The sequence below is a fragment of the Pelodiscus sinensis genome, chromosome 13 (assembly GCF_052426305.1).
Source record: "Pelodiscus sinensis isolate ZL-2025 chromosome 13, ASM5242630v1, whole genome shotgun sequence".
In the NCBI taxonomy this organism is placed as follows: domain Eukaryota; kingdom Metazoa; phylum Chordata; order Testudines; family Trionychidae; genus Pelodiscus; species Pelodiscus sinensis.
The window spans coordinates 25,229,577-25,242,110 of NC_143064.1; the positions used below are offsets into that span (position 1 = coordinate 25,229,577).

Genomic DNA, 12,534 nt, shown 5'->3' on the forward strand with positions numbered 1-12,534 from the left:
GGCTTAAGGAAGACTAGTTAGTTTTTGATTCATGTTTACACACTGCACAAGTATCTAGAAAGACGGAGGGCCAACTAGACAGTCTGCCACCCCAGTGGCAGCTCGATTCCCCATTGGCAGCTAGGATCATAAGGGGGGCTGCAGTGACATGGGAGAGGTGTCCCAAAATTCCTGATAATGTTGCAAAAATCCAGTTAGATTTGCCTTGCAACCCAATTGTGCAAGACAAAGGAGCTCGGAGAGTTCACATAGCTTCCTGGGGTTTCAGCTCATCTGAATTGAAAAGACAATCATTTGTGGCTCTCCCACTGCTTGAGCTTTTATGAATGACACATGAAGGCAATATTGGGAGTTATTAAGCCATAAAAACAGAACTTTCATTTCCATGCTGTTGACGACTGCAATCCAACCAGAGAAAGCCTTGAATTGTCAGCTACTCACTCTCCCCTTGGGATACTGCCATTTCAATCCAATCCGTCCATTGTAAAAGGTCTCTGCGCTGCATTCCAGGTTGAGGGTCTCTCCAACTAGCAGCTTTTTGGGATTTGCTTTCAGATCCAGGTTTTGTATTCTAGTCTCTGAAATGAGAACAAAAGTAAAATGTCCCCCCAATCTGCTGCAGCTGAACTGAACAGGAAACCCCCATTTCAAATCCTTCCTCAAGACTTTGCTCCTCCTGGGAGGATTGCAGGAAATTAGCCTGCTAATGCCCTCTGTGGGAGCTGCTGGGCACTGAGGCACTTTTCAAAGTGAGATCACTTCTTTAGGTACCATAATCTCTTTGGTCCATTGTCTGGGTTATGCAGGAGGCCGGACAGGATGAGTATAATATGATCCTGTATGGACTTAAAATCCATGAATTTTGTGAACTTCTTTACTCCTTCACTTGATACTCCAGCCCATGATCATCAGCCACATAATCACATTGATATCGTCCTTGTCCATCCCTGCCTTGGCTGCAGCTAATGCTGTTGGGTGACTCAGCGTGGGGGCCCTAGACAGGGGCTTACTTTCCACAAAGTGCTGAAAACCCAGCCTCTGAAAACCAGCTTCCCTTCACTGGGCACCCCCAAGCCCATACTTAGGTTGGAAAATCTTGGTCCTACTAGCTGTCTTATTACATCAATGCATCATGTCTGATGTTAGCTTGTTAAACTCTATAGGGTAGGGATTATAGCCTTTTAGCTACAGTGTGAAGTGTCTAGCACACTCTGAACCACTTTGCAAAGGAGGCCAGTATCATTCCCATTTTATGACTGGGGAAACTGCGGTACAGAGATAGCAAGTGTCTTGCCCATGGTCACATGGCAGGCAAATGTGGAATAGAACTCAGTCTCCTGAGTCCATTCTAGTGTCAGGGTACTTCCCTGTTATAGAGAAGAAGGGTGAATTCTGCATTGGCCCTCAAGCAGTGGGCCCGATGACCTAACAAACCTTCCCACCTTTGATTCTGAGACGTATGTAGTAAATAATGACTTTAAGCACTGAAAAAAAGAGCCATCCAGAACCTCCATTTGGCTGCCATACAAATTTCCTTGCCAGTTGTTTTATGCTAAATGCTAATTACTGAGAAGGGTACAATGACCTAGTGGAAATGAAATCACAATGAACCCTGCCTAGTAAAATTTAAAATTTATGAGGCGATAAAGAAAATGTACACAAAACAAGGAGCACGTTATTAGAAATGGGCTCAAACAAAGCCTCAGTCCCAAACACCTCTGTTCTGAAAATCCAGAGTTGACTTCTGCAGCTGGAGCCTATCTTGAAACACAATGGAGAGCATGTGATAAAGTGCCAAGAGAAACCAAACAAAAACCTGCGAGGTTTGCAAATGAGCATTTATATGAGATTTTATATCATGTCTTATAAGTTCCACAAATATCAGAAATGGGCAGAGGAGGCCACTTCTCAGAGATGCAAATCCCAAAGCAGTGGTTATTTGAATCTAGGTTCCACATTACCCAAACCAACAAAACTGTGGTGGGGCCTGAGGAAAATAGCCAATTCTATCCCATCTCTACACTGGGAAATTTTTCAAAACCAGAGGTAGATCAGTTCCAAGTTCTATTTGATCTGAACCACCAAAGCTCAAAGGGGAGGTGGGTGTGCATAAAATGTTCCAGTTTTGACTCATCTCTTATATACCAGTTATAATCACCAAGGGTTAGCTTGGAACTAGGCTAACCAAGAGATAATAACCACAAGACTTAGCTAAGCACCAGACATGTTTCTGTTCCATTGGGTAACAATTACTGCTCAGCACACAAGGGTCACTCACCCACTTTCTGTAGCATGTAGTAGGATTTGGAGGTAATTCCGTTTACATTGGTGCTACACATGAGCATGCCTTTGAAGAAGTGGAAAGAAGGAGAGGGGATGACAAATCCTCTTTTGGGGTTCCACACCATCCTCTCATACTTGAACTCCGAAGAAGAAGGATGCTGAAAAAGAAGAGGCAGATGGAGACTGTGGAGATTTCCCCCTTCCCACACAGGAGAGAGAGAGAGAGAGAGAGAGGTAGCTACCCTGCCTCTTTTTTTTGAAGATAAGATATATACTTCTAAATATAAGGTAGACTCTGTGGTGGCTTCTATCTACACATACCTAGAACAATCTCAAGAGGTACAAAGAAGCAGGCCCCTAAGGCAGGAATGGTAACCTTGCATTTAATGAGAAAAGCTGGGCGCCTGGAGACCTGGGTTCCTCCCTGGCTCCTATAGACTTTGTGTGACCGCGGGCAAATAACAAGTTAATCAGTCGGAGCCTCGCTTTCCCCTCTGTATAATGGGTTATTAATACTGACCTGGTTCAGGACTTGGAAGACTTGGGGGTTACATTTTCTAAACTAACTTAGGCACTTTGGAATTAACCATAAAATTCTGGGATGGGAAGTTGGCAATTTTAGAGAGGAGTAAACTAGAAACTAACCAGACTTATACCAATCATTGTAGGTTGAATGTTATCAATATTTTGTTCATTTAACTGAGACCGTGAGAAAAGGACTAAGGGGATGAAATTGCCTACAGTAGCATATGTATGGCCCATCTACAGCCGTTAGTAGCAAAAATCCACAATGGCTGGAGATGGGGCATTAGATGGGGAGCGTTCAGAGGCTACATCTAGCCTACAGGCTTTGTGTGCAAGAAACTTTTTTTGGAAGAGATCTCCCAAAAAAACTTCTTGCAAAAGACAGTGTCCACACTGCAAAAGTGTATTGAAAAAGAGACACACTTTTTAGAAAGATAGCATCCAGACTGCCATGTAAGCTGTGATTGCTATGGACAGAATGGCCACCAGGGCACCTTTGCTTTTTCCTTTTCCCTTTTCTTCTGAAAAACTCCCTCTTCTCTGTCCACACACACCTTTTTGCAAAAGAGTTCTTTCACAAAAAGGCTTCTTTCTCATAGAATGAGGATTACCAATTGTTCAAAAAGCCCTCTGTTCTTTCAATTTACTGTTGAAAGAATGCACTTGCAGTGTGGACGTTATTCAAGTTTTGTCGAAAAAACAGCCATTTTTCTGACAAAACTCTGTAGTCAAGACAGAGCCTGAGTTACAACAGAGAATTCTTTCCCAGGTGCCTGGCTGCTGGGTTTTGCTGACATGCTCAGAGTTCAACTGGCCACCATATTTAGGGTTAGGAAGGAAATTTTCTACTGGACCAGACTGGCAGAGAACCTGGAGTAGTGATGGGTAGCCATGAATGACCCTCCTTTGTCTCAATGGGCCACAAGATTGTCATAATCAAAATGGTCTCCCGGGGTACGGTAATTTTGCTAACTGCGCTTGCCTATCTAGAATTTGTGGGGTGTGGCGCTGTAGCAGTGCTTTGATTGGCTGCAGAGGGAACACACGGCTCTCACGCATGTGGTGTGCAATCAGGAAGTACCTGACTTTACATATCCTTGTGTTATGTGCATGTCACCTTAGCAATACTGATAGGGAAAAAAAATTATGCAGATGGAAAACAGCGGAGTCTGGCAACCCTGTGTGGGGGTAGCGGTAAACAAAATGTCTCTCATGCCACATATAGAACCCTGATGGGCTGCTTGTGGTCCTGGGACTGCAGGTTGCCCCCCACTGCTCTGGAGGGGTTTTACCTTCCTCTGAAGAATGGGACATAGAGCACTTGCTAGTTTAAACTAGAGACAATGGAGGAGCCTCTTGTAGCCAGACAGAAAGCCCCCCCCCCCCCCCCCCCCGACATCCTTGGGAGAGAGAATCCTTGAGAGCGAAACTTTGTCTTCAAAGACTCCAGGGCCTCCAGAGGTGCTGGAATAACAATGGCCCTGGATGCTAGACAGGAACCAGATAACAGCGACAATTGGCCAGCAGGCGGTCAGGGGGCCTTGGGCTACCTTTGGCTGGTACCAGTATTGATACACCTACACACACTGTCCCAGAAGAGGAATCTGCCGCCCCATCAGAAAAAGGATGTCTGGCCCTAATGATTTAGTTACCTCTACCTCACAGGTGCAAATTAAGCTTTGGACCCCCTGTGGGAATGGGCGTCACAAACTTAATTGGCATTTTAATGACAAGAGAAGCATCTACGTGACCACAGGGGTTTAAAGTGGGATCCTGTGCCCCACTCTAATTGGAGATCCACCCATATACCTGCTGGTCAGGCGGTCTTGGACCCCCGAAACTTTAGGGATGCCTTCATCTCGTATCGACTGCTTCCCATTCGGATTGAGAGAAACACTGGCTTCGCCAGAGTAAGGATCGCAGGGGTGAGAATATACCTGCTAGGTGTCTATTTTTGCACGCATTCAATAAGAGCTCAGAGACCCAAGAGGGTTTCATGATATCTTTAATTGACTTTTCATTGTATTTTCTGTCTTGCGTTTTGTAGTGGCTGTGTCATCTGTAACACAGCAGTAACATTTAACAGATAAGCTTGCCTTGTAACAATAAAATAGTAACCGTTTAAGCTTTAATCTGACTCCTCCTGTTGCTGTAACAGAACCAAACACAATTGAAAGAACTATAGCCGGTCAGCAATAAACGCAGTAAGAGCTGAGCGTTGAGTTGTGCCACCTCCACGGGGCAGACTCTTTGGGGCACCCGTCAGCCTCCCTGGCTGCCCACTGCGAAGGGACTTTTGTCCTAGCAGTCGAAGTCTCGGGTGTAACGAGCTCTTTCTGCACCACCAAAGGTCACCTGTCAGCCACCCTGGCTGCCTGCTGCGAAGGGACTCTGTCCTAGCAGCTAAATACTCGGGTGTGATAGGGCTCACAGACCACTCACTACCCCGGCCACCAGCTAACACCTCTGTAACTTGAAGTTTGCAGATCACAATTTGAGGACTTCAGTAACTTAAAGGGATGAGTCTATTACAGGAGTGTGTGTGTGTATGTTGGGGGAGAGGGAAGGTTCTGTGGCCTGCAATGTGCAGGATGTCAGTCTAGATGATAACGATGGTCCCTTCTGGCTCTAACATTTATGAGGCTATGAGAGAGAAAAATTAATTATAAACACAGAAAAGCTGCTGAATACAGTATATTTACTACATATGTAGATTGTGAATTCTGTATATCACCCATTTAACCAATCTTACCCTTGGGTATGTCTACACTACAATGTTAGTTCGAACTAACATTCATAGGCGCTACACTAGCGCTCCGCTAGTTCGAATTTAAATCGAACTAGCGGAGCGCTTAGTTCGAACTAGGAAAACCTCATTTTACGAGGATTAAGCCTAGTTCGAACTTACTAGTTCGAATTAAGGGGTGTGTAGCCCCTTAATTCGAACTAGTGGGAGGCTAGCCCTCCCCAGGTTTCCCTGGTGGCCACTCTGGCCAACACCAGGGAAACTCTACTGCCCCCCTCCTGGCCCCGGACCCCTTAAAGGGGCACGGGCTGGCTACGGTGCCCGTGCCAGGTGCAAGCCAGCCAGCACCCAGCCAGCAGACCCTGCACCTGGCACGGCACAGAGCCACCCACCCGATGACCCCCAGACCATCCCCTCTTCCCAGGACCAGGCTGGCAGCTCCCGGGAGCTTGCCCGGGACCGCAAGAGGCGGGCACCTTCCTGGGCTAGTGCAGACATCGTGGACCTCGTCCACGATCTCTGCACTAGGCACAGGAAAGTGGCCGTCTAGGGCAGGAGAGCTGCCAGCCTGGCCACCCAGGAGCAGGTGTGCATGAAAATCAAGGGGGTCCACTGAGACCCCCGACCCTGAGCCCTGAGCTTACAATGGCCGTACTGGGTCACACCAAAGGTCCATCTAGCCCAGTAGCCTGTCTGCCGACAGTGGCCAACCCTAGGGACCCTGGAGGGGATGGACCGAAGACAGTGACCAAGCCATTTGTCTCGTGCCATCCCTCTCCAGCCTTCCACAAACTTTGGGCAGGGACACCACTCCTACCCCCTGGCTAAGACTACTCCATGGACCCAACCTCCATGACTTGATCTCACTTCCCTTTCAACTCTGTTCTAGTTGTAGCCGTCACAGCCTCCTGCAGCAAGGAGTTCCACAGGTTAACTATTTGCTTTGGGAACAACAACTTTCTCTTACTAGTTTGAAGCCTGCTACCCATTCCTTTCCTTTGGTGTCCTCTAGTCCTTCTTTATGGGAACTCATGAAGAACTTTTCTGAATGCACCCTCTCCACCCAACTCCTGCTTTTAGAGACCTCTATCCTGTCCCCGCTCCATCTCCTCTTTTTTAAGCTGAACAGTCCCAGTCTCTGTAGCCTCTCTTCATCTGGGACCTGTTCCCAACCCCTGATCATGTTAGTTGCCCTCCCCTCTCCCAGCCTTTCTCTTCCCCTCTCCCACCTCCTTTTCCCAGTCTCCCCCAGTTTTGTTCAATAAAGACAGAGTCAATGTTGGAAGAAACGTTATCTTCATTTTGTACATCAGGAAGGGGGGCTAGGGAAGGGTAAGTGGAAGGAGGTGAGGGAGGAATGCGGTACGAGCCCCCGATGGGGAGGACTGGGCTGGCTCTGCGGAAGCTCTCCTGCAGCCCCCCAATTGCCCCCTCTCCCCAGATGGCAGCCTGCGGCAAGTGCAGCCGGTCTGATGGCCGAGTGCTGTGATGTGCCCAGTGTGGGCACTCCAGGCACTCCAAGCCAGGACTGGTTTGCAAGCGGGGCACCCCTGAGAACTGTCTGTCCGGGGTGGGGGTCGGGACCCTTTAAGCGCAGCCCTCGGCTAGCCACGCTCTAAGCATCTCCACACTCTAAGTCCTCCTCTGATGCCCTGCCGGCACTGCTTCCGGCCATCCTTAAGCCCTATTCAGGGTCCACTCAATGTGGACATGCTAGTTCGAATTAGCAAAACGCTAATTCGAACTAGTTTTTAGTTCTAGACGCGTTAGTTCGAATTAATTAATTCGAACTAAGTTAGTTCGAACTAACTCTGTAGTGTAGACATACCCCTTTTGAGTGGGGATGATTGGCATTTTATTTACAATGTACGGTACACACTCCGCATTAACTAGGAAACTGAGGTTTTTTTTAAATCAACCTTGAAAAATGTTAGATTTAAATTGTAGAAAAAAATAGGCATGGGAAATCAAATGCTAATTTTGAAGCAGGTTTGAAATGCCTGCCATTCACTGAGGCCTGGTCTAGTGTAGACCAGGTCAGGTTAAGGTAAGCCATACAGCAATGCAAAATGTGTAGCCGGATATCTTAAGTCACACTACCACAGCTTATATTACACTGGCTTTTCCGGAAAAGCAGCCTGCCAGTGTAGATGCTCTTTTTCCGGATATACTTATAACGAAAACTATTCTGTTTTAAGCATTTCCGGAAATTCATGCCAGTGTAGACACAGCCCTACTGTTCTCATGATTGTGCTCCACTTGGTTTAATTTTCTGTACCTAATAAGGGATGTTTTTAGGTGGTGTGAATAACAGGTGCAATTTAAATAATGTTTGGGAGAAAGGATCCTGCTTGGAATGAATTCCAGCTCCGAATGTTGAGCGCTGTTACTCATAATAGTGCAGGTGAAATTATGACACTGATTGGCCTGGCATCATGTTAGTTCGCTTACTTTTCATATTCACCATGGAGCAGTACAAAGTCAAAAGGGTTATTACTGCAAAGTAGCAACTAGGAGGGAGTAGTGGGGTAAGACAGGCTCTCCCTTGTAGAACAATTGTTTTGTTTTGAGTGCACTAGGAACTATGGATTTCAGAGCTGAACTTCTGTAAAGTGGTTTAGGATTTGGTGTATGGATCCAGGACATGAAGTTTGGATTAGGAACTTGACTTTCATAGAGGTCAGGGGTTCAGATCTTGTTCAAATCCAGCCCAGAGATATAGAGATGGTTCATTGCACAATGGTCTTCTCAGTATGCAGGTGCCCATCTGACAAATAGCACTCTCAAAACTAGCACTTAATTGATACCTTTCTTGGCAGTTTCAATAAAGAGGCCAATGACTGAGATGGGCCAGGGAGGCTGGAATTGACCTCTGGAGGGTTTCCTCCAAGTGAACAATAAGGCACATGGGCAGAAGAGTATGTGGCTAAAAAAAAAAGCAACTGCTTGTGTGGTACAGTGGATAAATAGCTCTTTCAGAGCTGTCAACTCTTTCACCCAGCATTAAATACATGGTTGGCGCTTAAATTGCATGTCCAGCCCTGGGATTCTTGTGACTCAGATGATATGTGGTTAACTAAGATCTGTTTAGTATTAGCAAACTGCAACCTTTCTCATAAATATTTAAAGGAGAGTAAGAGTGCAATCATTTTAAAGTATAATGGTAACATAAGGAACTTAATTTATGATGGAAAAAGTACATTTGCTACAAGAATAATAAAGGGGAAGAAAGCTGAATTTCATGGTTTGAGGGCTATGTATCCTGATGGTTAGAAGACAAGAAGAAAAATAACCCCACTGAAGAGGCGCCTTACAGCAGTGCACATATATTAAATTTCTTCATCAAATATATATTTATGCAAAAAACAAAAGAAAAAAAGGAGCTGAAACCACATGAAGGGAACTTTCAGTATTTTTCCTCTGTAATGCTTATCGCAGATTAATTCTGGAAAAGGATGTTCTAAATCTGTCTGGTCACTTTATTCCCCCTGGCCTCCACGCTTCCTCTTTACACAGGAAGCAGCCACTGAGGCTCCACACCGCAGCAGGAATTTCCCAAGCAAGGGAAAACAACGAGCGGGGATTCCATATAAGGAAGTTTGGGATGGCATGAGAGGCTCACTAGGTAAACACACACCTATAGAAGTGGGAGCATCCTCTCGTACTGCGACATCTTCCCCTGCCCACAGGCACCTTCCTTTTAGGCTATAATTTCCACTCCCACACCCATCCGCCCGTTAAAGCAGAAAAATCCTTTGGTCAGATTCCTTTGCGATTCACAAGGGAAATATGCTGAGATTTCATTCATCTCTGTTGCTAAATGGGTATCATCAGCTTGTAGTGAAATGAAGGACATTTGCTTCTGTGTCAAGAAATGGCTGGTGGAGAGATTGCCTTAGCACCAGGTGGAAAAAGGATAACGGCTTGTAAACAGGGGGCTGAATTGTAAAACCCAAGAACTTCAGGGTGTGGTCCAAGCTTTTATGGCATGTTCATCCCTGGGGCAAGACCAGTGAAATGAGCAAAAATACTCCAGGGATAAATTTGGTCCTCTAATGATTTAAGAAGAGGAGGCTTTCTCAGTGTCCTCACCAAGGCTGAGGGGGAAGATATGGGCAAGTCCTGCTTATTCCAGCCAGGAGAGGAAGCGGGGTTCAGAAAGTGGAAAAGGGGGAGACACACTCAGCCCCATTTCCCCTCACTTTGTCCCCTGCCCACTGCACATAAAAATAGAGATCTGGCAATGCAATAGGGCCCAATGCTGTTCCCAGTGACATCAGCTGGAGTCTGACCATTGGCTGCAATGGAAAGCCAGGATGGTATCTTGGGACCCAATCATTTCAGGTGTGGGTTGCTTCCTGGGAGGGGGAGACATACTGTAGTCAGGAGAATGGGCAGGCATCTAGCACCTCCCAGAAGGTGCTCACTGTGTCACAGGATTAGGCCCCAATGTATATGTCCAGCTTGCAAAAAATGTGCAGTTATTACAGTACAACTATTTTGACACCCCATTCCCCAGAGGCTGGGTGTTCACATCACCAAACCCACTAGCTCAGTTGGTAGCTGTTGGTCCCCTTGACATGCCTGTCAGTAGAGAGGAAGAAGATTGCATTACCAAGGAGACTTAGCTCCTTTCCTGTGCCAAGAGGAGGACTATCCAGAACAGACTGAGGCAGACTGGCCAGAGCAGAGGGAAGGGACTGGCACTGCCATTTCTCATGCTGTATCTCTTCTGCTCAACATGCAAACAGAAAGAAACATGATCTAGTATTTAGAGCACAAGGTTGGGAGCCAAGAGCTCTATTCCTCACTCTGCTTCTCTGTGGGCTTCAGCTAACATTTTCTAAAGTCAGCAAAGATGCTCCCATTTATTCAGTGGGTGTGAATCAGGCTCGAAGACTTTAATGCTTTCATCTTTCTCTTTTATATGTAAAACTGGTTCTGGGCTCTTTTGACCAAATGCAGCCCTGGCCTAAGCAGGTACAAACTCTAGTGAGGGCAATGGAAGCTGTGCCAACTTACACCTGAGTTTGTCACTTTGCTGCGAAATGTGAAATAGAACAGAAATGTGTAAAAGGGCAATGCAGGTACCAGGCTATAAAACTGGCTAGCTTTCCATCTAAGAGCCAGATTCCTTACAGAACAGTTTACTTTTCAAACAAATTAGCATCTTGTCATCTCTTTTTGCCAACATATTCAGAAACAGCAAGATATAAGGAGGTGGGGGGAGGGTGGGGGGAGAGGAATAATTGGCATAGCCTCACCCTAACACTAACAAAGGCCACATGCATGGATCAGTAATAAAGCTCTGTGAAGGATTTAGAAGGATTAAGGTGGCTTTTGGAGGTCTTTGCCATTCTTTGATTCCTACCAGCTTTGCTCTAAAACTCACCCATCCCCACAAACTCTTTTATGTACTTGGCTTTGTCTATGTACATTCTATGAGGTTAGGTTAATCTGAAATTTCCACTTACCTGTAGAAGCTTGGGTTTGATATCCGGTGCGGTGACCCGGCAGGGTACAACCACCTCTTTGGTCACATTCAATACGTAGATCACTCTGGGATGGTCAAGATAAATCTGAACAAATGGATTCCTGCTGTCTGCAGGAGACAGAACAGAATGGCATTGGTTTGCAATATTGTCCCATAGTCTGATTGGAACTGAAACACTGTCATAATAATCTGTTTAGGCAGGATCTTATAATGAGCCAACACTGCTGCATTCCTTCCTCAGGCACACAAAGAGTTATGCCTCTTATGGTGTTACCTATGCATGATGGAAGGCAGTATAGTCTAGAGGTTACAGTAATTCAAAATCAGAGCTCCTAGCTTCTAATTCTAATCTCTTATAGACTCTTCTAATTCTATCTCTTATAGCGCGGTGGCCATTTTAAGGTAAATGAAGTGGTGATTATTTAAATCGCCGCTTCATTTTCCTATGTCTAGTAAACTCATCTACATGACTCCGTCGACTGAGCCATGTAGTCTAGACATACCCTATGTGACCATATGTCACTTTACTTCAGTTTTATGTATTTGCAAAATGAGGATATAAATAGTGACCTAACTCACAAGAGGAATACTGTGACACTTAATGCTCGAAGAGTGCTTTGAGATCCTCGGATGGAAGATGGTGTCCAAGTCCAAAGTTCAAAGCTGTTTATATTATTATCATCATAAACAGAAAGCTGTACTTGAAGGTTGCACTCCTCTATTGATCTTGCCATTTATTTGTATCACGCTGCTTCTCAAATTCACTTTGTGAAAAGAAAAGCCCTACTTGCTACAGCTCACTCTCCACACAGAGGTAATGGAATCCCTGATGCCTAGAATCTCTTTTGCACTGGGAAGAGGATGGGTTAGTTGGCCTCACAGGTCTGTAGGACTTCCTTTATGTTTGCCATAGTGGATCAGTCTAGAGTTGACTGAATAGTAAAAATCAAAATGAAAATCGTCACTGTTTTAGCAAATAAAATTGCTGAGGTTGGTTTGTTGTGATTTATGGGGATTTACTGATCATCATTTGTGAGTGTTCAGATGAGCATCAGAGAATCATGAAAACATTTGTGACTCTTTAGAGTTTCTTGAATTTTATTACAAATGGTAATTCATTCAAAAATTTGTATTAAAATTAGGATATTGCTTATTCACGATCTGTTACGGTTTCAGGCACCAATTAGGTAGTAGAAACAAAATTATCTGACTTATTTGCCAAATGAACTTTCCATGGATTACAGGCTGTTTGGGGCAGGGGACTGTTTGTTATGCATATGTACGTTGCATAGCAACATGAGGCCCCCTATCCTTAGATGGTGCCTCTAAGTACTATTTCAACACAAAACAATAACTATAATATAAAATAAACAGAGACTAACTGAAGTGAAGGGTTTGAACATTCCGCAGCCTGAAAATTACTCTGCCAGAACATTCTGTGAATATTTATGAATAATTAATTTTCCCAGAGGAAATTAGGATCAGT

At 45.2% G+C, this 12,534-nt stretch overlaps 1 protein-coding gene across 2 annotated transcripts in view; it reads right to left on the reverse strand.

Annotated features, from left to right (window-relative positions):
- Positions 1-12,534, reverse strand: part of LOC102446651 (vascular endothelial growth factor receptor kdr-like) — a 208,490-nt gene that overhangs the window by 114,557 nt on the left and 81,399 nt on the right. For both annotated transcript variants that reach the window (XM_075940856.2, XM_075940855.2), the window contains exons 4-6: positions 11,029-11,156; positions 2,279-2,441; positions 442-578 (exon numbers count right to left, since the gene is read on the reverse strand). In XM_075940856.2, coding sequence (XP_075796971.2) covers positions 442-578; positions 2,279-2,441; positions 11,029-11,156 — 428 coding nt within the window. The remainder of the gene's footprint in view (positions 1-441; positions 579-2,278; positions 2,442-11,028; positions 11,157-12,534) is intronic.